Here is a 25090-nt window from a genome sequence, read left to right on the forward strand (position 1 = left end):
AGTGTTCTTAGCTTTTCTTTATAAGCAACTGCCTTCTTACTACGATCTCTTTCCACTTCGCCTTTAACTTTCCACGAAAGTATGTGACACCTACACACACTGTCTCACACAAAAAAAGTGAAGACATTGGGGGGGGGGGATATTAGTGTAACTTAGTACACCTACACACCATTATCAGCGGGTAATTAAGTGATTAAAGTCGCAGTTCTCTGTGACAGTTAGAATGACCACCAGAAAGCGTTAGTTTTATGTGTGTTAAGTGTTGTTACCAGGACTGGAAGGGTATACAGGGTTAATTACCTAAACTTTAACGGAGCAAGGTGACGCAGTGATTAGCACACTGGACTCGCATTCGTGAGGACAACGGTTCAAACCCCTGTCCGGCCATCCTGATTTAGGTTTTCTGTGATTTCCCTAAATCGCTTCAGGCAAACCCTAGGGTGGTTCCTTTGAAAAGACATGGCCGACTTCATTCCCCATCCTTTCCTAATCTGATGGGACCGATGACCTCGCTGTTTGGTCCCTTCCTCCAAGTCAACCAACCCAAAAGTTGCACAACAAATATTGCGGAAATGGCAAGTGCTATTGATGTGCAGTTTTCGCAGAATGATTGGTAGTCAGAGGTTCGTATTGTCAGTCAATAAACAAATTGTAATAACACTTAGAAAGTGTATTTTGTATGTAGACATACACTTTTCTAAATATAGCAATGCCTGTTGAGTGTGGTTGGGTTGTTTTGGGGGAGGAGACCAGACAGTGAGGTCATCGGTCTCATTGGATTACGGAAGGATGGTGGAGGAAGTTGGCCATGCCCTTTGAAATGAATCATCCCAGCATTTGCTTCGAGCGATTTAGGGAAATCACGGAAAACCTAAATCAGGATGGCCGGACCTGGGATTGAACCATCGCCCTCCTAATTGCGAGTCCAGTGTGCTAACCACCATGCCACCTTGCTCGGTAATGCCTATTTACATTAACAAACCAAAAGTAAGGTAAATGAGAATGTATAAGAATGTCAGTGGTGTTTGTTGCAGGAGTCTAGTGCGACTCTTTTACAATAAACCACATTTTGAAAAGTTCCCACACTCACAGTTGTACAGTACCTGTGGTACTACATACTAAAGAACAACATAAGTGCATAGACTAGTTGCGTGGATTCTGATCAGTAACGAGACAATTGACCATCACTGGCTGGTTCAAAATGACAACTGGCAGCGTCAGTACATGCTTCCAGTCTCGTATGGAGTGACTGCTACAAATGTTCTAGCATTTCAGTGGAGATGTTCGAACAGGCTGTAGTAATGCATATTTGTATATCATCAGGTATAGTTTGTATGTTCTTGTAGACATCGTCTTTCAGCCCTCCCCACAGAAAAAAGTCTACAGGTGTCAAGTCCAGATAATGACTCGGCCAAGGTACAGGTTCTTGTGTCCAGTACAATGATTTGGAAACAATTCGTGGTGACATGCTGCAGTACTTCTTGCAATATGAGCTGGACAGCCATGATGTTGGTTCCACAGTTTTCTCCTAGTCTGCCGAGTAATGTCTTCTGGTATCCTTGGAAGATAGGCTGTTAGGAGTCTGCAATATTTTTTTTGCTTTCACTGTTCCTTCTATGAAAATCAGGCCAATGAACTTATGGTTCACTATACCATACCACACGTTTACACTCCATGGACGCTGATTTCCCACGCGACGAAACCAATGGAGATCAATAGTGCATGTTTCAGTGGTTTACCTGACGATTTATGGTAAATGTGGTTTCATCACTAAACAAGATACATGATACATCTGAAGTACCCTGTCTTAATGCCCATATACAGAATTTAACATTATTCTCATAATCGTTTCTATGCAGCTCTTGATGGAGAGAGTTGTAATAGGGACGGAACCTATATCGATGGAGAATGCATAGGACACTTACCTGATTCATGCCACTTTCTTGTGTGATCGCACAGGAGGTAATGTGAGGATCATCTGCAACAGCAGCAAGAATGTAATTTCCCTGTCTTTTGTCGTAACTTGTTTCCTTCTGTTATATTGTTTAGGTGTTGCGCTAACACTTTCACTTATGTGTTTGAAGAAGTTCATACAGAATTACTCAGATGATTAATGTCGATTTGGATATCTTACCAAATACACTATACAGGAACTAACTGCATTCTTCCTACACTCCCCATACCCCATGGGCATATCAGCTTTTTCTGCATTGGTAAATACCGTCGCTCGTTCATGACTTACTCCTTGGGCTGTCCACACTGACTGACTAGCACGTCGCAATTCACTCAAAGAGTAAACACTCACAGTGTAAGCAAACATAACAACATTATACCTAGGGTACATGTAAGTCTGCACAAAAGTTACACTTTCGAAGTTTTATTACAATATGATATTGGCTAACAATATGAGCCCTTGGCTACCATTTCATTTGTGGAAACCGCACATCAATAGCACTTCTCATTTCCGCATTTGCGGTGCAATATTAGGGGCGTGCGCAGTGTCAGGTGTTGAGTGGTCACTGTGAAGGACACAGAGATGCTTCGTACTCTCGTGGGACAGAGTTGTCAGCGCCTGACAGAATCTGAAAGGGGCCTCATATTGGGGCTCCATTTGCCCCACTGGTTGAATCAAGCAATATCGAGATTTATGGGGCACTCGCATGAGACAGTGACTCAATGTTGGACTATATGGAAATGTGATGGCAGGTATACACACCATTAGGGTTCCAATTGATTACAGCTGACTGTCACTAGGGAGGACTGACATATTGTGCACCAAGCTCACTTAACCCCTTCACACCTGCCCCTGCCACCTGCATATAAGTGTGGACTCCCTGCAACATTTTGTGTTATTCTCCACCACTGGTTGGAGACTAGCAGTGGCCCTACTAGGGAATTACTGTTCCATACATATGATGCTATTGGCGCCACAACACAGCCAGCAGTATTTGGAGTGGTGCCATGACCAGGAAGCATGGACTGTTGATGAATGGCATTGCACTGTATTCAGCAATGCGTTCTGCACTACCCCAGATGACCATCATTGGGGAATATTGTGATGACCTGGGGAGAGATCCCATTTTTCCGTTGTTTTAGAGAGACACAGAAGTGTTACCCTGATGTCTTGGTATGGGGAGCCATCGGGTATGGCTCAAATCATGGTTAAGAGTGACGATGAAATTCTGATGGCACAATGGTAGGTGACGAGCAGGATGCACCTCATGTGTAACCTGTCATGTACCAGTATCATATTGACACTTTTCAAGAGGACAATGCTCATTCATACATAACACATGTGTCTATGAATTCTGCATTATGCTGAGGTACTATCATGGCTAACAAGATCCCAGATCTGTCTCTGATAGAACTTGTGTGGGACTAGCTCTGACATCAGGTCCATATGAGTGTCAGTATCTAGGATATCGTTGACCAGTTACAACAGTTGTGGGCCGCTTTGCCTCGGGAAAGAATACAAGTTTTTACGGCTACATTCTCAATCGAATTAATGCATGCAACCAGGTCAGAGAGGGTACAACGTCATACTGATCAAGGAACTCATATTGCCAAGTTATTAATCGTCTCTCGACACTGAAGTTTCATATTGTTATCTCCTCCGCTTCTGGATGCTTTACTTTCTTTGCCAGGCAGTGTATTTGTCTACTTGAATATATTTAGCGATTAACTCTCTAAAGCGCTGCTGACGTATATTGGTCGTTCCAGAATTAAATATGCTCGCAAAGAGAAGCACTTGTACTGATCGGACGTGTGCAAGACTCACGACGATTTCCAGTCCACACGCTACGATTTGTCTGAACAGACGTGTTTTGGGTTGACAAGTTTGAGCAACTTAGTTCAAACCTCCGACTTCCATGTTTGAGCACATGTGACTGCTGTGTAAAATTCCGCTCAGTGCGTTACGACCCGTCTACGTAGATACGATGTGCACTGATATTTGCGCAGACAGTTTGGTGTGTATAGACTGGCCTTTATAGTTGAATGGCAGTTAACTTTTTTGTCAGGCTAGCTTGCGTGACAGTGAGTCAGTAGGGTGTTCCTACAGGTTAGATGACTGACCATTGCTATGGCGGGGCAATGCTTGTGCAAGTTTTCGTTGCCTATGGAAAGAGGATTTACTTGTGCGTTATCGTAGCTTTGACCCAATGTTTACTGTCAACTTGCGTCTGCACGATTGCACGTGAGAATCGTTGCTGAAGATTTTTTACATTCAGATGGTAGCCATGTGATAAATATAACAAGAATGGCTCATTTATTTCATAAGATCGTGTGTATTGGCATTCGTCGGTAAGTTTTTGTTTTATAGCTAACGAGTTTGAAGGCAATGTTATAAGGTATTCGCAAACGTACATTATTTTGATTCCATCCTCGGTTGGATGTTAAACGCTTATCTTCCAAAGTATTCGTAGATACTCTCTGCTAGCACATCGTTTCGTGTTTTTACATATCGCAAACGACTGAACGTGCGTTATTTGGTTTTCGGTGTTGTATAGCAGCTATCACACAGTAGTCTATGTTCTAGTGGCCTCTAGTATCAGATGAAAATAGTCTGTTAAATTTGTCATTGACTCAAGTCGACACCCTCATTGTATTGATGACTGTACAACTTTACAGGCTATATAATTTGTTATAGTTTTCAACGATCCATGTATTTTCAGTGAAACTGTTAAACATTCTGCCGCTCCTTGTATTTGTTCGTATTCTTGTTTTATTCATCATCTTCTGCCCTTTATCCATCGCTCACATTGTCTTCAAGACTTCTTCAGTTATTACAATTTGCAATTTCACACATTATAATTTCTTGCCATGGTTTCCTGGTGTGGTTTGCTAATCTTCCATTAGAGCATAATGTAGATTTTTGATAGTGAGAAATTCGACAAACAATTTTGGTACTTCACTTTGTCTGGCTGTATGCATAACCCTTATCATTAAGTTGTCACTCATATTTATATATATATATATATATCAGCCTTTGACAAGCATACATAAAATACTGTGGTCAAGAGGAATGTTTGATCAGAGTTGTAAGCTTTGACTAGTGACATAATGCTAATGGCTGCTGTCATGCCACCTTTTTGTTCATATATTCAACTTTGTTGCTAGTTGGCATAGACAAAAAATATGAAAACAATACAATCTGGCTGTGATAGTTGATCTGTCGTTTAGTCCAAGGTATAGGTTAGGTTGGAAGGTAACAGTTTGGTTGTGAGTTTGTGAAGCCATCAAATGTGATGCTAAAAAAAAAACTTTGTTGTGATGACAGACTGATCTGTAGCACAGGTCATTTTAAAAAAAATCGCCAGTAATATCATACTTTGCATTTATAACAGTTTTATTTATTTTTCATTTGAACATTCAGCACAGTAGTATAGGACATTTCAGATGCATTACAAGTATAAATGAAACCTAAATAAAACATCTACAAACTTGGATCAGATTAGGCAAGTGTGAATTGAATTTTCAGTTCCCTCTGAAATCTTGGTTGTGGTAACACACTGATATGTTGTGCAGCCTGAGGTCTACATTAGGGTGCAAGGTTGCGATTTGGTTAATAGTTGGCGAAGCATAAAATCTGATTATGGTTACAGTCTGATCAGTAGTGAAGCCTAGTGTTTACATCTGCACCATATTGAAAAATGCAAAAGGGGGGGAGGGGACACTTCACAACTTTTACAATATTATCAATAGCACTTAGAAGGTACACTCAGTGTTCACCTATCATCATCATCATCATCATCATCATCATCATCATCATCTCCATCTCTGATGTTTGTACAGGATCTGTTTTACAGTCACTGCTTTAGCTGAAGTCTTGAACAGGGAAAGTGCCACCCAGCAAGAGCACCTTTCTTCCACAGTACACAGGTTAATGTGTGTTCTGTGTATGCAGTTGGAGCATAGCATTAGATAGTCAGCAAGAGGTGAGAAAAGTGATGAGTGCTGAAACTGATATCATTTAGTTATCTTCGCAGATTGTTTGACTTTACATTAGGTTATAAAGTTTGACCTAAATACTCCTATAATGACATCAATATTTTACTGAGCGAGGTGGAACACTGGACTCGCATTTGGGAAGATGATGGTTCAATCACGTGTCTTGGCATTCTGATTTAGGTTTTCCATGATTTCCCTAAATCACTTCAGGCAAATGCCAGTATGGTTCCTCTGAAAGGGTACGGCCGTTTCCTTACCGATCCTTCCCTAATCCGATCGTCGTCCTCCCCCAAATTGATCAACCAACCAACCAACAATATTGTTTGTACTGTTGAGGAATGGCAGTTGTGGTGACACTGATTTGTAACACAGCTCAAGCTTTTTGTTAGGTTGGAAAATGACAGCCTGTGAATTGTCAATGCCAGCAGTTGTGGCACAAGAAGCCACCATTTAAATTATCGCAATGAGTACTGTGACAACAGATTGATAAGTAGCATACCTGTAGTTAAGGATAGGTTTGGGGTGAGGCATCAGATTGTGAGTTGCCAGAGGAAATAAATGTAATACGAGGAACATATTTGCTACAGTTACTGCACAGTTCAAGTATTGAATTCAGCTGTGTATCAATAGCCAAAGGTAGCTAAGGCAACATAAATGATACTCAGAAGAATGGGAAAGAAAATTGAGACTTTGATAGATGATGATTACTTTGGCCTTAGGAACAGTAAAGGCACCAGAGAGGCAGTTTTGACATTGCATTTGATAACAGAAGCAAGACTAAAGAAAAATCATGATACATTCATAGGATTTGTTGACCTAGTAAAAGCATTTGACAATGGAAGATGTACAAAATTCCCTCCAAAAATAGATGTAAGCTTTAGAAAAAAAAATGGATAATATACAATACGTACAATAACCAACAGGTAACAATTTAATGGAAGACCAAGAACAAAGTGATTGGATTAAAAAGCGTGTAAGACAGTGATACAGTGGTTCATCCCCACTGTTCAGTATCCACATCATAGAAGCAAGGAATGGTTCAAGAGTGGAACTAAAACTAAAGGTGAAAGGCCTCAGTGATAAGGTTCACTAACAACATGGTTATTGTTGGTGAAAGATTTCTGGCACCTGTTGAATGGCATGAACAGTCTGATGTGTACAGAATATAAATTGAGAAGACAAAGAATAGCAGAAATGAGATCAGCAATAAACTTAACACCAAAATTAGGAACTCCAAATTAGATGAAGTGAAGGAATTCTGCTTCCTTGGAAGCAAAATAATACATGATGGAAGAAGCAAGGGGATACTAAAAAGTAGACACACAGGAAAAAAAGGGCATTCCTGACTGAAAGAAGTGTAGGCCTACTGGTATTAAACATCAGCCTTAAATTTGTAACACAGCTCAAGCTCTTTGTTAGGCTGGAAAATGACAGACTGTGAATTGCGAGTGCCGGGAGATATGGTACAAGAAACCGCCATTTAAATTTCATGGATTTAGAAAACATCGTTCTTGTGAAACACAACTAGTTCTTTATTTGCATGAAATGTTGAGCACTGTTGACAAGGGATTTCGGATTGATTCCCTATTTCTGGATTACCAGAAGGCTTTTGAAACTGTACTACACAAGCGGATTGTAGTGAAATTGTGTGCTTATGGAATATTGTCTTAGTTATGTCACTGGATTTGTGATTTCCTGTCAGAGAGGTCATAGTTTGTAATAATTGATGGAGAGTTCGTCGAGTAAAACAGAAGTGATTTCTGGCTTTCCCCAAGTTAGTGTTATATGCCCTTTGCTGCTCCTTATCTATATAAACAATTACGGAGACAATCTGAGCAGCCATCTTAGGTTGTTTCAGAGGACGCTGTCATTTATCAACTAATAAAGTCATCAGAAGATCAAAACAAACTGCAAAATGATTTAGAAAAGATATTTGTATGGTGTGAAAATTGTCTTTTGACTCTAAATAACGAAGAGTGTGAGGTCATCCACATGAGTGCTAAAAGGAATATTTTGTTGACAGCGACCTACATAGGGAGAAACGATCACCAAGATAAAATAATGGAAATCAGAGCTCGTTCGGCAAGATATAGGTGTTCGTTCTTTTGGCGCACTATACAAGAGTAGAATAACAGAATTGTGAAGGTGTTCGATGAACCCTCTGTCAGGCTCTTAACTGTGTTTTGTAGATTATCCATGTAGATGTAGATTGAGGAAGAAATATCTGAGTATACATGTATAGAGCAGAAAATAGTATGGGAATGAATCTTGGACTGTGGGAAAACTGAAAAAGTAGAGGCGGAGCATTTGAATGTTGGCTGTAGAAGGATGTTGAAAATTAGGAGGACTGACATAATAAATGTGGAGAGGTTTTTTGCAGAATTGACGCGGAAATGAATTTGTGGGTAACACTGACAGGAAGAAGTGACAAGATGATAGGACATGTGTTAAGACATCAGGGAATAACTTCTGTGGTGCTAGAGGGAGTTGCAGAGAGTAAAAATTGTATGGGAAGTTAGAGACAGGAAAATATTCACCAACTGATTGAGGATGTTTGTTGCTACACTGAGATGAAGACGTTGGCGTAGGACAGGAAGTCTTGCCGGAGCACATCAGACCAGTTAGGAGACTGATGGAGGAGCAAAGAATGAACCATGATCCAGAAAATTATTTTGGCCCTGGCAAATATCTTGCAGACTTTGGCCTAATGAGCTCTCTGTTTCTGAATACATTATGCATTTTGGGGTCATACTGATATCAGGATTTGGCACAATTATTTGAGCTGCCTTTTGCTCTCTGAGGGTACTTTCTATACCTCCATGTGGTCACATCACACCTCATGGCAAGTGCTGCCTATATTGTTTCACAAAGTGCACAAGTATTTGCATTGACTTTGTCAATGAGGCAGCACTGCTATTGCTACTATGTCTATAAGATGCATTCTGCTTCCATCTCCCTTTTTGCAGTGTTACCAGTCTATGCATTGTGTTTGTAGGTTCCCCATGAATCTAGTGTTTCAAAATCTTGATTGTTCAAGCTGTGCTTAACATTTATGTTAGAATATTTGCTCCATAAGAAACAGCCTAGTTTCGTTGACTCTGCATTTTTGCTACTGTGAGTACAGTTTATTTTGTTGTAGAGACCATTCTGGAGAGGAGGAAATTGAAGATAGCTTGAAATGGACAATACACATTTTTTTAAATTTATTTCTTCTCTTCCAGCTTCAGGATTACATTTCCGTTTTCTTTAGATATCAATAGTTTAGGAGTTACTGGTCTTTACAGTTATAACCATTTCATTTATGCAACATGTTTTTTCACAGATACACAGATGACTGTGGAAACAATCTGAATGTGTTGCCAGTATTATACACAGCAAAACATTTGAGCTCTTTTCTTCATAGACATAAGACAGAAGATATTGTTCCTGAAGAGATTGTGATGGCTTGTCGAGATCAGAAGCTTCCAACAAGTGCCTCCTCCTTTCAGTGGTTGCATTCTGTAGCACCATTCTTCACATTAGATGGTGAGAAGGTATAGTAATCACTTGTCGGTGTTTGAATTTATAATAAAATGTTGATTTGTAATATTGTTTAAGTGGAGATATTGCTTATAGTTTGATTTTTATTAGAATGAATTGAAGGTATTTCTCATTTTGGTGAGAAATGAGTGTTTGTTAATGTCTGTACAATAGGCTAATTAGTTTACAAAAATAATGAAACCTCCCAAAAGTGCACTTATGTGTTGATGTTGGAAGTTCTTTGAAGTTGGTCATAACCAATGGGGTGATTGTATACATTAGCCAATAGAATTGTTGAATGATTTCTATTATCAGAATATACAAACTGATTACATTTGTTTTCGATATGGGTGGTGGGAAGAAAACTAGTTGTGCTTACAGACTGGCTTGTAGCTTGAGGTCTAGGTTAGATAAAGATTATAACAGTTTAATTGAGAGTTGGTGAAGCCATTGAATGTGAGTGGGAAAAAACTAGGCGTGCTCATAGACTGACCAATAAGCATAGCCCAAGGCCTAAGTAGGTTGGAATGTACCCTTTTGCATATGAGTTGGTGAAACTAATAAATCTCAACGCAAAAATATCGTTTCCATAACAGATTGATGTCTAGTTTAGCCTGAGTTATACATTTGTCATATTGGGTGTTGGGGTTAAATTCTAATGCAATAGAACAAAATACCATATTATAAATTATGAAAAAGCAATCTTGATGGCTACCAACTGAACCACGATTTGTTGTATTCAGTTCCCATCATTTGTCACGTGAGTCGTTACCAACCAACATCGGCATGCAATGCAAAAGCTGTAGATACAGTAAGTGCATTTTTACCTCAAACTGCATAGGTATAACAACTCTGTACAGAATCCCAGTTAAATTTAGTACATTGGACAATGAATATTTTATTTATTTATTTATATACTTGTTCCATAGATTTGTACATGTGAGCAAGTCACTCAGATGTGGAACGTGTCAATGTACATAAAAAAAATACATAGAATAAAGACGTTGTTATAGTATTAATAACAGTGCACAAAAGTCATACTTATTAGCTTAAAAACTAGTCAACATAAATGTGAAGATAGCAGTTTCATATTTAGGGCATTATTGCATCTACTTTAACCTTGAACAGTAATCAAAACTTCCCACTTTTGGTTTAAAAGTGACCCAAAAATGGAAATGAGAAAAACAGGAATTTTTACATTAGGGCATTACATTAGTTTAACAGTAAACAGTGTCAAAAAATTTAAAAACATCTTTCCAATCTGGGTTTTACTTATTTCTCTGAAAGAATTCCTCTAGTGAATAAAGTGAGGTCTCAAGTAAATAATTTTTCAAGCTACGTTTAAATACTGATGTACTACTCCTTATACTTTTGATGCTGTTGGGTAGGGAATTGAAAATTTTCATTCCAGCGTACTTTACCCCTTTCTGAATAAGTGTCAAGTTCTTTAACTCACAGTGGAAATCCTCTTTTCTTCTGGTGTTATGTTCATGATGTAGGCAATTCATTTCATACAGAGTGGGGTTATTTATTATGAAGCACATCAGTGAATATATGTACTGAGATGTTGCTGTCAGTATTTCAAGTTGTTTAAAAAGATTTCGACATGAGGTTCGTGGGGGTACACCACAAATGATTCTTATTGCTCTTTTTTGTGCTGTGAGAATTTTCTTTGCGGCAGGTGTATTGCCCCAGAAGATGATGCCATAACACATGACTGAATGAAAATAGCCAAAGTAAGCTGACTTTTAGATGGTAATGTCATTGAAGCGTGACAAAATTCGTAAAGCAAATGTTGCCAACGTCAGCCGTTTTAGTGTTTGTAGAATGTGATCTTCCCAGTTCAGCCTGCTGTCCACGTATACGCCTAGGAATTTTGATAAGTACACTTGCTTTATCATCTGATCATTCTGTGTGATAACTATTTCTTTTGGGTTTTTGTGGGTTGTCTGGAACTGGATAAATATTTTTTTTTTTTTTTTTTTTTTTTTTTTTTTCCTCCAGGTTTATTGAAAGGGATTTAATACTAAACCAACCCAGAACTACTTTAAGGATATCATTGACCTCGGATTCTAAGTCAGTAGTTGACACATTATCCACCACAATGCTCGTATCATCAGCGAACATTGTAAATTTACATTGCTTATTGATGGATAAAGGCAAGTTATTAACATATATGAGGAACAGCAAGGGCCCAAGCACTGATCGCTGTGGCACTCCATGCTGCACAATTCCCCACTCAGAGTCCACTATATATTGTGATACACTATCTGAAACATCTAGAATAATCATCTGCTTCCTATTTTCGAGGTATGATTTTAACCAGTTCCCTACAGGTCCTGTAATTCCATAATGACAGGCCTTCTTGAAGAGTATCTGGTGATCTACACAGTCGAACGCCTTTGATAGGTCGCATAAGACACCAATTGGCAGCCTCTTGCTGTTTATAGACTCTAGAACATCATTTGTGAATGAGAAAATTGCGTTATCTATTGAAACTCCCTTTTAAAAACCAAAGTGCTGACTGTTAATGATGTTCAGGTCACCAAGGTGTGCCACAATCCTGTTGTACAGAGCTTTTTCTAGGACTTTTGAAAATGTTGTTAATAGAGACATAGGGCGATAGTTTGACACATTTGTAGCATCCCCTGCTTTGTACAGGGGCCTGACAACAGAGTATTTCATTCTGTCTGGAAACACTCCTTGTTGCATGGATGTGTTGCAGATGTGAGACAAAACTTTGGTCACTTCACTACAGCAAGCCTTCAACAGCTTGCTTGAAATATCGTCGATACCAGCAGAATGTTTATTTTTCAAAGACTGTATGATTTTTTTTGATTTCATTGGCAGTAATGGGAAGCACACTTATTTGACTGAAAGGTTCTGGAAAAGTATTTTTCATTATACAGGCAGCTTTATCTACAGAACCATGGCAACCTATCTGTGTTGGGACAGTTAAAAATGTTGGTTAAAGATTTCAGCAATTTCCTCACTATTAGTTATCTCTGAGTTGTCAACAGTTAAAACAATATTTTTGTCTTTGGTGTAGTTTAAAGTCCCTGTTTCTCTCTTTATCACATTCCAGATTGTTTTAATTTTATTTTCAGAATTAGTAATTTCAGATGCTATACACATACTTCCCCCCCCCCCCCCCCCCCCCCCCCCCCCCCCCCCCCCTATGAACCATGGACCTTGCCGTTGGTGGGGAGGCTTGCGTGCCTCAGCGATACAGATAGCCGTACCGTAGGTACAACCACAACGGAGGGGTATCTGTTGAGAGGCCAGACAAACGTGTGGTTCCTGAAGAGGGGCAGCAGCCTTTTCAGTAGTTGCAAGGGCAACAGTCTGGATGATTGACTGATCTGGCCTTGTAACAATAACCAAAACGGCCTTGCTGTGCTGGTACTGCGAACGGCTGAAAGCAAGGGGAAACTACGGCCGTAATTTTTCCCGAGGGCATGCAGCTTGACTGTATGATTAAATGATGATGGCGTCCTCTTGGGTAAAATATTCCGGAGGTAAAATATTCCCCATTCGGATCTCCGGGCGGGGACTACTCAAGAGGATGTCGTTATCAGGAGAAAGAAAACTGGCGTTCTACGGATCGGAGCGTGGAATGTCAGATCCCTTAATCGGGCAGGTAGATTAGAAAATTTAAAAAGGGAAATGGATAGGTTAAAGTTAGATATAGTGGGAATTAGTGCAGTTCGGTGGCAGGAGGAAGAAGACTTCTGGTCAGGTGACTACAGGGTTATAAACACAAAGTAAAATAGGGGTAATGCAGGAGTAGGTTTAATAATGAATAGGAAAATAGGAATGCGGGTAAGCTACTACAAACAGCATAGTGAACGCATTATTGTGGCCAAGATAGATACGAAGCCCACACCTACTACAGTAGTACAAGTTTATATGCCAACTAGCTCTGCAGATGACGAAGAAATTGAAGAAATGTATGATGAAATAAAAGAAATTATTCAGATAGTGAAGGGAGACGAAAATTTAATAGTCATGGGTGACTGGAATTCGAGTGTAGGAAAAGGGAGAGAAGGAAATGTAGTAGGTGAATATGGATTGGGGCTAAGAAATGAAAGAGGAAGCCGCCTGGTAGAATTTTGCACAGAGCACAACTTAATCATAGCTAACACTTGGTTTAAGAATCATGATAGAAGGTTGTATACATGGAAGAACCTTGGAGATACTAAAAGGTATCAGATAGATTATATAATGGTAAGACAGAGATTTAGGAACCAGGTTTTAAATTGTAAGACATTTCCAGGGGCAGATGTGGACTCTGACCACAATCTATTGGTTATGACCTGTAGATTAAAACTGAAGAAACTGCAAAAAGGTGGGAATTTAAGGAGATGGGACCTGGATAAACTGAAAGAACCAGAGGTTGTACAGAGTTTCAGGGAGAGCATAAGGGAGCAATTGGCAGGAATGGGGGAAAGAAATACAGTAGAAGAAGAATGGGTAGCTTTGAGGGATGAAGTAGTGAAGGCAGCAGAGGATCAAGTAGGTAAAAAGACGAGGGCTAGTAGAAATCCTTGGGTAACAGAAGAAATATTGAATTTAATTGATGAAAGGAGAAAATATAAAAATGCAATAAGTGAAGCAGGCAAAAAGGAATACAAACGTCTCAAAAATGAGATCGACAGGAAGTGCAAAATGGCTAAGCAGGGATGGCTAGAGGACAAATGTAAGGATGTAGAGGCTTATCTCACTAGGGGTAAGATAGATACTGCCTACAGGAAAATTAAAGAGACCTTTGGAGATAAGAGAACCACTTGTATGAACATCAAGAGCTCAGATGGAAACCCAGTTCTAAGCAAAGAAGGGAAAGCAGAAAGGTGGAAGGAGTATATAGAGGGTCTATACAAGGGCAATGAACTTGAGGACAATATTATGGAAATGGAAGAGGATGTAGATGAAGATGAAATGGGAGATACGATACTGCGTGAAGAGTTTGCCAGAGCACTGAAAGACCTGAGTCGAAACAAGGCCCCCGGAGTAGACAACATTCCATTGGAACTACTGACGGCCTTGGGAGAGCCAGTCCTGACAAAACTCTACCATCTGGTGAGCACGATGTATGAGACAGGCGAAATACCCTCAGACTTCAAGAAGAATATAATAATTCCAATCCCAAAGAAAGCAGGTGTTGACAGATGTGAAAATTACCGAACAATCAGTTTAATAAGCCACAGCTGCAAAATACTAACACGAATTCTTTACAGACGAATGGAAAAACTGGTAGAAGCCGACCTCGGGGAAGATCAGTTTGGATTCCGTAGAAATGTTGGAACACGTGAGGCAATACTGACCTTACGACTTATCTTAGAAGAAAGATTAAGGAAAGGCAAACCTACGTTTCTAGCATTTGTAGACTTAGAGAAAGCTTTTGACAATGTTGACTGGAATACTCTCTTTCAAATTCTAAAGGTGGCAGGGGTAAAATACAGGGAGCAAAAGGCTATTTACAATTTGTACAGAAACCAGATGGCAGTTATAAGAGTCGAGGGACATGAAAGGGAAGCAGCGGTGGGGAAGGGAGTAAGACAGGGTTGTAGCCTATCCCCGATGTTATTCAATCTGTATATTGAGCAAGCAGTAAAGGAAACAAAAGAAAAATTCGGAGTAGGTATTAAAATCCATAGAGAAGAAATAAAAACGTTGAGGTTCGCCGATGACATTGTAATTCTGTCAGAGACAGCAAAGGACTTGGAAGAGCAGTTGAATGGAATGGATGGTGTCTTGAAGGGAGGATGTAAGATGAACATCAACAAAAGCAAAACGAGGATAATGGAATGTAGTCGAATTAAGTCTGGTGATGTTGAGGGTATTAGATTAGGAAATGAGACACTTAAAGTAGTAAAGGAGTTTTGCTATTTGGGGAGCAAAATAACTGATGATGGTCGAAGTAGAGAGGATATAAAATGTAGACTGGCAATGGCAAGGAAAGCGTTTCTGAAGAAGAGAAATTTGTTAACATCGAGTATAGATTTAAGTGTCAGGAAGTCATTTCTGAAAGTATTTGTATGGAGTGTAGCCATGTATGGAAGTGAAACATGGATGGTAAATAGTTTGGACAAGAAGAGAATAGAAGCTTTCGAAATGTGGTGCTACAGAAGAATGCTGAAGATTAGATGGGTAGATCACATAACTAATGAGGAAGTATTGAATAGGATTGGGGAGAAGAGAAGTTTGTGGCACAACTTGACCAGAAGAAGGGATCGGTTGGTAGGACATGTTCTGAGGCATCAAGGGATCACCAATTTAGTATTGGAGGGCAGCGTGGAGGGTAAAAATCGTAGGGGGAGACCAAGAGATGAATACACTAAGTAGATTCAGAAGGATGTAGGTTGCAGTAGGTACTGGGAGATGAAGAAGCTTGCACAGGATAGAGTAGCATGGAGAGCTGCATCAAACCAGTCTCTGGACTGAAGACCATAACAACAACAACATACATACTTTTAGAGTTTTTAATTACTTTGGCAAGAATTTTACAGTAGAGTTTATAATGTTTTAGCTGAGCAGGGTTGTTAGAAGTCTTTGATGCTATGTAGAGTTGTCTTTTTCTCTGACAGGAAGCTATGATGCCCTTAGTGAGCCATGGTTTTTTTGCAGACCTAGCAGGTTGGACTCTGTATGACTTTTTTGGAAATACACTTTCAAAGGTACCTGCTATCTCATTTGTGAATAAATTGTATTTTGAATTAGCAGTTTCTGCTAGATAAACAGGTATCCAGTCAGTATGCTGAAGACATGATCTGAACGTTTGAATTGCTTCCTCACTTATTTTCCTTTCTGTTTTCCATCTAAGTGAGGTGTCACTCAGAGGAATTTCCAAGCTGTTGAAAGTAATTCGTTGTCCGTCATGGTCAGACAGACCATTTATAACCATTTTAGAGTTTTTAATTACTTTGGCAAGAATTTTACAGTAGAGTTTATAATGTTTTAGCTGAGCAGGGTTGTTAGAAGTCTTTGATGCTATGTAGAGTTGTCTTTTTCTCTGACAGGAAGCTATGATGCCCTTAGTGAGCCATGGTTTTTTTGCAGACCTAGCAGGTTGGACTCTGTATGACTTTTTTGGAAATACACTTTCAAAGGTACCTGCTATCTCATTTGTGAATAAATTGTATTTTGAATTAGCAGTTTCTGCTAGATAAACAGGTATCCAGTCAGTATGCTGAAGACATGATCTGAACGTTTGAATTGCTTCCTCACTTATTTTCCTTTCTGTTTTCCATCTAAGTGAGGTGTCACTCAGAGGAATTTCCAAGCTGTTGAAAGTAATTCGTTGTCCGTCATGGTCAGACAGACCATTTATAACCATTTCAATATTAATATGGTTGACTTTACTCTGATCAACAAAAACGTTATCAATGAGAGTACTGGAAGAGGTTGTGGTTCTGGTGGGCGAGCTAACCACGGGAACAAGGTTGTACGTGCACATGAGATTTTCAAACTCCACCTTGTAGGAAGAATTAACCAAGAAATCTATGTTAAAATCCCCAACAACTACCATGCCCCTATTTTTTCTACTTAAGTACAACATAAGAGTATCTAATTGTTTAACAAACACTTTAAAATTACCAGATGGTGCCCTGTAAACTGCCACAACTGTTAATCTGGAGACAGTGTCTGGCACCTCTATAGCGCATACTTCAAAATGTAGCTCAAAGCAGAATCTTTGTACATCTATTGCCGTGAACAAGACATTGTTTTTTACATATACAGCTACTCCTCCTTTGTCCATATAGTTCCTGCAATAAGACGTTGTCAAAACATAGTTGGGAATAGGGACCACTTCAATACCAGCAGTGATGTGGTGTTCTGTTAGACACAGAATGTGGGCACTGTTTATACCTTTTGTGTCTTCTATATTTGCTGTGAACTGATCCAGCTTGCAGTATAGGCCTCTTATGTTCTGATGAAACACTGTTAACTTTTGTTTGTCTTTAATTGTATTGCTGTTTGAGTGAACTTTCGTTTGTGTATTAATTACTTGTTGCAGATTTTTGTTACTGGACCAAATCCTGCTAGAGTTGGCCCAGCTCACTAGTTTCCCTCATTAGTTAGGGCTATGACTGGTCTGCTTTCATGACGTTATTGTTTAGGCCTATTATTTCATGAAAAGCTTTTCCAATGTCTGCTGCTAGTTTATTTTTGCCAAACTGATTTAGATGTAGTCCATGCTTTGTGAAACAGTGTCTCTCATACCTGTCTGTATCCAGTAGTGTCACATTCGTAAACTTAGTGCAAAAGTGTTTCAGTTTACTATTCGTTAGGCGAATTTCTCTGTTCACAAAAGACCAGTCTGCCAGGTCATATCTCGTGGGCACAGTTGTTAGTATTATGTTTGTATGCTGTAATAACTGCAGCAATATGAGTAGCTTTTTAACGAAAGTGCTGGCCTCGTTGCAATAAACATCGTTTGCTCCTGCGATTATCGCAACACAGTCTTTTTCCGTGAATTTAGCACATTCTGTGTGTATGTCTTCTACCACATTCACGAATTTTGCTCCTGGTTTAACAATTGCTGATATACACGAACCATCTTGAGCAGAGTTCGACATGCATGTCGAAATATTGCGAGCATGACTGTCTCCAAATATTTTTACGTTATTTTTCCGTTGTGTTTGTTTACATACGCGATCGGAACTTTTTCTTACGCAACCACAAGTGTTTTGTGTACACGTGTTGTCGTCTGCTACAATTTTAGATGCACTGTTTTTGTTATTTGAATTATCACTGTTTATCAAGCACTGAACTTTGTCCACTGTTGAGGCTTCTTTATTCACTTGTGGGTTTCCTTTCTTGCATATAAATGTGGCGTCGTTGACAGTTACGTTCTTGGAACTGATCTACATTTTTGTTAGTCAATAATAGCATGTTGTTGTTGTTGTTGTTGTTGTTGTTGTTGTTGTTGTCGTTGTTGTCGTCGTCTTCAGTCCTGAGACTGGTTTGATGCAGCTCTCCATGCTACTCTATCCTGTGCAAGCTTCTTCATCTCCCAGTACCTACTGCAGCCTACATCCTTCTGAATTTGCTTAGTGTATTCATCTCTTGGTCTCCCTCTACGATTTTTACCCTCCACGCTGCCCTCCAATACTAAATTGGTGATCCCCCGATGTCTCAGAATATCTCCTACCAACCGATCCCTTCTACTTGTCAAGTTGTGCCACAAGCTCCTCTTCTCCTGAATTCTATTCAATACCTCCTCATTATTTATGTGATCTAATCTTCAGCATTCTTCTGCAGCACCACAATTCGAAAGCTCCTATTCTCTTCTTGTCTAAACTATTTATCGTCCACGTTTCACTTCCATACATGGCTACACTCCATACAAATACTTTCAGAAACGACTTCCTGACATTTAAATCTATACTCGATGTTAACAAATTTTTCTTCTTCAGAAACGCTTTCCTTGCCATTGCCAGTCTACATTTTATATCCTCTCTACTTCAACCATCATCAGTTATTTTGCTCCTCAAATAGCAAAACTCCTTTACTACTTTAAGTGTCTCATTTCCTAATCTAATTCCCTCAGCATCACACGAGTTAACTTGACTACATTCTATTATCCTCGTTTTGCTTTTGTTGATGTTCATCTTATACCCTCCTTTCAAGCGACTGTCCATTCCGTTCAACTGCTCTTCCAAGTCCTTTGCTGTCTGATAGAATTATAATGTCATTGGCGAACCTCAAGGTTTTTATTTCTTCTCTATGGATTTTAATACCTACTCCGAAATTTTCTTTTGTTTCCTTTATTGCTTGCTCAATATACAGATTGAATAACATCGGGGAGAGGCTACAACCCTGTCTCACTCCCTTCCACAACCACTGCTTCCCTTTCATATCCCTCGACTCTTATAACTGCCATCTGCTTTCTGTACAAATTGTAAATAGCCTTTTGCTCCCTGTATTTTACCCCTGCAACCTTCAGAATTTGAAGGAGAGTATTCCAGTCAACATTGTCAAAAGCTTTCTCTAAGTCTACAAATGCTAGAAACATAGGTTTGCCTTTCCTTAATCTATCTTCTAAGATAAGTCGTAGGGTCAGTATTGCCTCACGTGTTCCAACATTTCTACGGAATCCATACTGATCTTCCCCGAGGTTGGCTTCTACCAGTTTTTCCATTCGTGTGTAAAGAATTCGTGCTAGTATTTTGCATCTGTGACTTATTAAACTGATAGTTCGGTAATTTTCACATCTGTCAACACCTGCTTTCCTTGGGAGTGGAATTATTATATTCTTCTTGAAGTCTGAGGGTATTTCACCTGTCTCATACATCTTGCTCACCAGGTGGTAGAGTTTTGTCAGGACTGGCTCCCAAGGCTGTCAGTAGTTCTAATGGAATGTTGTCTACTCCCGGGGCCTTGTTTCGACTCAGGTCTTACAGTGCTCTGTCAAACTCTTCATGCAGTATCATATCTCCCATTTAATCTTCATCTACATCCTCTTCCATTTCCATAATATTGTCCTCAAGTACATCGCCCTTGTATAGATCCTCTATATACTCCTTCCACCTTTCTGCTTTCCCTTCTTTGCTTAGAACTGGATTTCCATCTGAGCTCTTGATATTCATACAAGTGGCTCTCTTTTCTCCAAAGGTCTCCTTTAATTTTCCTGTAGGCAATATCTATCTTACCCCTAGTGAGATAAGCCTCTGCATCCTTACATTTGTCCTCTAGCCATCCCTGCTTAGCCATTTTGCATTTCATGTCGATCTCATGTTTGAGACGTTTGTATTCATTTTTGCCTGCTTCATTTACTGCATTTTTATATTTTCTCCTTTCATCAATTAAATTCAGTATTTCTTCTGTTACCCAAGGGTTTCTACTAGCCCTCGTCTTTTTACCTACTTGATCCTCTGCTGCCTTCACTATTTCATCTCTCAAAGTTACCCATTCTTCTTCTACTGTATTTCTTTCCCCCATTCTTGTCAATTGTTCCCTTATGCTCTCCCTGAAAATCTGTATAACCTCTGGTTCTTTCAGTTTATCCAGGTCCCATCTCCTGAAATTCCCACCTCTTTGCAGTTTCTTCAGTTTTAATCTAAAGTTCATAACCAATAGATTGTGGTCAGAGATCACATCTGCCCCTGGAAATGTCTTACAATTTAAAACATGGTTCCTAAATCTGTCTTACCATTATATAATCTATCTGATACACCTTAGTATCTCCAGGGTTCTTCCATGTATACAACATTCTTTCATGATTCTTAAACCAAGTGTTAACTATGATTAAGTTATGCTCTGCGCAACATTCTACCAGGCGACTTCCTCTTTCGTTTCTTAGCCCCAATCCATATTCACCTACTATTTTTCCTTCTCTCCCTTTTCCTGCTGTCAAATTCCAGTCTCCCATGACTATTAAATTTTCGTCTCCCTTCACTACCTGAATAATTTCTTTTATCTCATCATACATTTCATCAATTTCTTCATCATCTGCAGAGCTAGTTGGCATATAAACGTGTTCTACTGTGGTAGGCGTGAGCTTCGTATCTATCTTGGCCACAATAATGCGTTCACTATGCTGTTTGTAGTAGCTTACCCGCATTCCTATTTTCCTATTCATTATTAAACCTACTCCTGCATTACCCCTATTTGACTTTGTGTTTATAACCCTGTATTCACCTGATCAAAAATCTTGTTCCTTTTGCCATCAAACTTCACTAATTCCCACTACATCTAACTTTAACCTATCCATTTCCTTTTTAAATTTTCTAACCTACCTGTCCGATTAAGGGATCTGACATTCCACACTCCGATCCATAGAATGCCAGTTTTCTTTCTCCTGATAACAATGTCCTTTTGAGTAGTCCCCGCCCGGAGATCCGAATGGGGGACTATGTTACCTCCGGAATTTTCACCCAAGAGGATGCCATCATCATTTAATCATACAGTAAAATGCAGCTGTATTTTCCCCTTGCTTTCATAGCATATGAGAACTTAATTCAGGATTCATTGTTACATGAGCTTTGTAACAACACTGTAACAAGAAATTACAATTTTGAAGATCAGTAAGAAACAATGAAGTCATCTTAGAAATAAACTGCATAGCAAGTTGGAAATAGCCTCAAAATAATACGAACTATAGGACACTTGTCTGTTATAGGTCTTTTGACAAACATGCAGCACTCAATAATTTGAGACATAATATCTCATGGAACATGTTGTTGCTGCTGCTGCTGCTGCTGCTGCTGCTGCTGCTACTACTACTACTGAAATCCAATATGTTTCTTGAAAAAATTCGAATATTTATTTTTACTCATTTGGTTTTTGGTCTAATTAGTCGTACTAATCAAGGTCTAAACTCAACTGTACCAGAGCCATCTCCGGTGATAGCTAAACAGCATGCAACTAGTTTAGTGGTAACAGTTTAAGTCGTAATCTCACAGTCCCACATTAATCAATTTCAAATGAGCAAGGACAAATCTGCTAGAATCAAAATTAGACATTAATGGTTAAAAACTAAACAAATTACTGAACCTAAACTTCTTTTTGGTCAAACTGGATAACAAACTGAAACTGATTCAACACATTGATAAATTATTCAAGAAACTTAGTTTTTCTGCTCGAAGCAGTATCTCTCACAGTGTTATCCTCATAACAGGAGCGTTGTCTTATTTTACATGTGTTTTCTCCTGGTTTTCTTAATAGAATTATTCTCTGGAGCACTGCACCTAAAGTCAATAAAGTACATGGCTAGCCATTATAATTAAAAAATCAGGAACGAAAGCAAATAATGAAACTTCAGTTATCATGCATATACAGTATAGTAGGAAGAATATCTTTGCAAATGTGTAGGTTATTGGGGATATACAGGTGTGAAATTTAGTACACAGGTCTGTCACCTCTGGCAACAACAATATCGATAACCCAGCTGGGCACTAAGATGAACTAAGTTTGAGTGATACTGGTACGCCATTTAATACTTCTTAAACTCGGTGCCAAAGTTCATCAATGATAGTGGCTGGTGAATGGTGATGTGCCAGTCTTTCAGCAACCCATGACGAGATGTTTTCATTGGTTAAGAGATCTAGAGAAAGTGCTGACCAGGTAAACATTCGAATGTCCTTTGTGCCGTCTTGCATTATCTTTTAGAAATGCTTGAAGATGGGCATTGCCACCAGCCATAACACATCAAAAACTTTTTGGTTGTTGTACAAATTATAAGCTATGTGAACCAGAGGCAATCATGTTGCATACCCAGTGGCACCATGTATCATCAGACTTTGTGCTAGACCCATATTGCATAAAGTATTTAACCTGACAAAATTAGGGTCTTCAGGTTCTATCTTACATCTCATCAGAGATATGAGTGAATAACCATTATGTGTGCAGTACATGACCAATAACAGGCCGCTTGATGAATAGGAACCCACATCCGGAAATGTACCATTTGCTTTCTACGATGGTTTCAATTCAGATGTTTAACTCGTCCATTTCTGCTTTAGGAATTAGACATGACGCAGTATAGCAGGCAACAATTCGAAAGGAAACAAAAAGAAATCCATTTATTACTGAAGTTCATTTGTTTGTATTAATGCTTAAACATTGTGTTTACAGTATTTCAAAACAAAAAAGAACCCAGCTTATTGTATGTGCAGGACAGTACTGATGCATTACAACGGCGGCTTGATGTGGCGACCTCCAATGCTGTTACAGACAGTGTACCTATGAAGCATGTTCTGAAACACACTCACCATCCCACCCCACCCGGTGCCTCTTCAGTTTTTAGTGCAGTGGCCAGAACTTGTGCCAGCAGATCTTCCTCTGTCTTTACAGGAAACTTGTAGATTGAACTTTGCATGCTACCCCACAAGCAATAGTCCATAGGAGTTAAATTTGGTGGTCTGGGCAGTCACGCGATTGGATCGTGGCAGCCACATGGTTGGATCACCTCTGCTTATCCATCTTTCACCATATCATCTCTTGAGATGTTTCCAAACCACATGTGAGAAAAGTGAGGTGGTGCACCATTATGCTGAAGCAACTTTTCATGATGGACATTAAGAGGCACAGCTTCCAAGAACAGGTCCAATATGTTTTGTAGCAAGATCATGTGTGCAGGGCCAGTTAGCTTGAGTGAAAAGAGGTATGGCCCAGTCAGCTGACCATTCAGAATACCTGCCTACATGATAATACGAAACTGGTTCTGAAATCCCTGAACGTGCATGGCGCGAGGATTTTCGTCTGCCCAGACATGGCTGTTTTGTGAATTCAGAACACAGTCCCTAGTGACCTACATTTATCTGTGGACAGAACTTGGTGTGGAAACGGGAATGTGTCAATGTAGTGGTACAGGAACCTGTTGAGGAAAATCGATCGGACTCATAGTGTGTACCTTTTGTAAGTGGTACAGATGTAATTGTTGCTCACACAGAACGTCCTAGACATACTGTCACTAACACCCATTGCACACGCAATTATTTGAGTACTCGTTGACACGCTCTCTTCAACACGATGCAGTACATCTTCTTCAAATTTGTGTGTGCAGCATTGCCATGGAGCAACAAATCCTACCCTACCCCCTCATGGGGAAAGTGTGTATTTCAGAGCTGCTGCATAACTTAGGCAGAAAGTTTGTATGATGGCATGCTACACTGTGGAAAACGTATGTGCTACAGATGACTATCAGTTCTTCCATTGCCTTGAGCAGTGCCATACATAAGGAGCATGTCTGTGTATTCAAAAAATGTGTACCAAACCATGTTTACTGTATCAGAGATGCACTGACATTGAATAAGTCTCGCAACAAGCCAGACATTATATGATGTCAGGTGACTGACTGACGTAGTAGGCATCATCCTGTCTGCCATATTGTGTACCAGGTCTAGCAGGTCTGAGACTTTTCACTTTCCCTCAGCAGAAATTTACACATAACTCATCTGAATTAAAACTGGTGCAGAATGGAAATGGTATGTTTCTGGACATGGGTTCCTATTATTCAAAATATTATACACTCACTGCCATCTACAAGTCCTAGAAGTTTGTAAAGGAGTTTTCAAACACCCTGTAATGATGATTTGTTAATAAGATTAACGTTTCTTAAACCCCATATACCTATAATTTTGTTATATGGGGTGGCACATGGAAAAACCAGGCCCGAGTACTAGACTGCCCATTGTCGCCCACCAGTTGTCATCTATTTTATCAAAGCTGTTGCTTCCATTAGCTTATTTGTTATTTCTTTATTATCTAATTATTACATGTATAACTATTTGTTGTTGTATCTGCTTATGACAATAATTCATGTGTAATTGACTAGTAGTCTCTACTTGCAGCTGGTTTTTTGGTGCCACACTGTAGAATACAAATAATGACATCTAGCAGAAGTGTGTGGCGGTAGTAGGAGAAATCAATGTTGAGAAGTCATTGACTGGTCATAGGAAGAGTGAGACATAATGGGATTAGATTAGCAGTTGAAATGGAAGAAACAAAATAGAAATAGAAATGGATGAGGGAAGTGTGAGTGAATTGAAAGAAAACAGCCAGGATATGCTGAGAGGGAACCTATGCCAGTGATAACAGCTTTAATCTCCTTTCAAATGCAGAGTGGTTTTGGGTAAGACACAGATTACAGAGTAGTTTGTTCCACATTCATATGGCT

General features: G+C 39.4%; 1 protein-coding gene across 2 annotated transcripts in view; it reads left to right on the forward strand.

Moving 5' to 3' along the window:
• The first annotated feature begins 4151 nt into the window (after window positions 1-4151).
• The window catches only part of LOC126161419 (CDP-diacylglycerol--glycerol-3-phosphate 3-phosphatidyltransferase, mitochondrial), a 100841-nt gene continuing 79902 nt past the window's right edge, over window positions 4152-25090 (forward strand). The window contains exons 1-2 of one of the 2 annotated variants that reach the window (XM_049917213.1): window positions 4152-4302; window positions 9272-9482. In XM_049917213.1, the coding sequence (XP_049773170.1) occupies window positions 4259-4302; window positions 9272-9482 (255 nt within the window). In that variant the 5' untranslated portion in view covers window positions 4152-4258. Of the gene's footprint in view, window positions 4303-9271; window positions 9483-25090 lie in introns of those variants that run through there. The other variant, XM_049917214.1, reaches the window with a different exon arrangement.

This window comes from Schistocerca cancellata, chromosome 2 (genome assembly GCF_023864275.1).
Source record: "Schistocerca cancellata isolate TAMUIC-IGC-003103 chromosome 2, iqSchCanc2.1, whole genome shotgun sequence".
Classification (NCBI taxonomy): domain Eukaryota; kingdom Metazoa; phylum Arthropoda; class Insecta; order Orthoptera; family Acrididae; genus Schistocerca; species Schistocerca cancellata.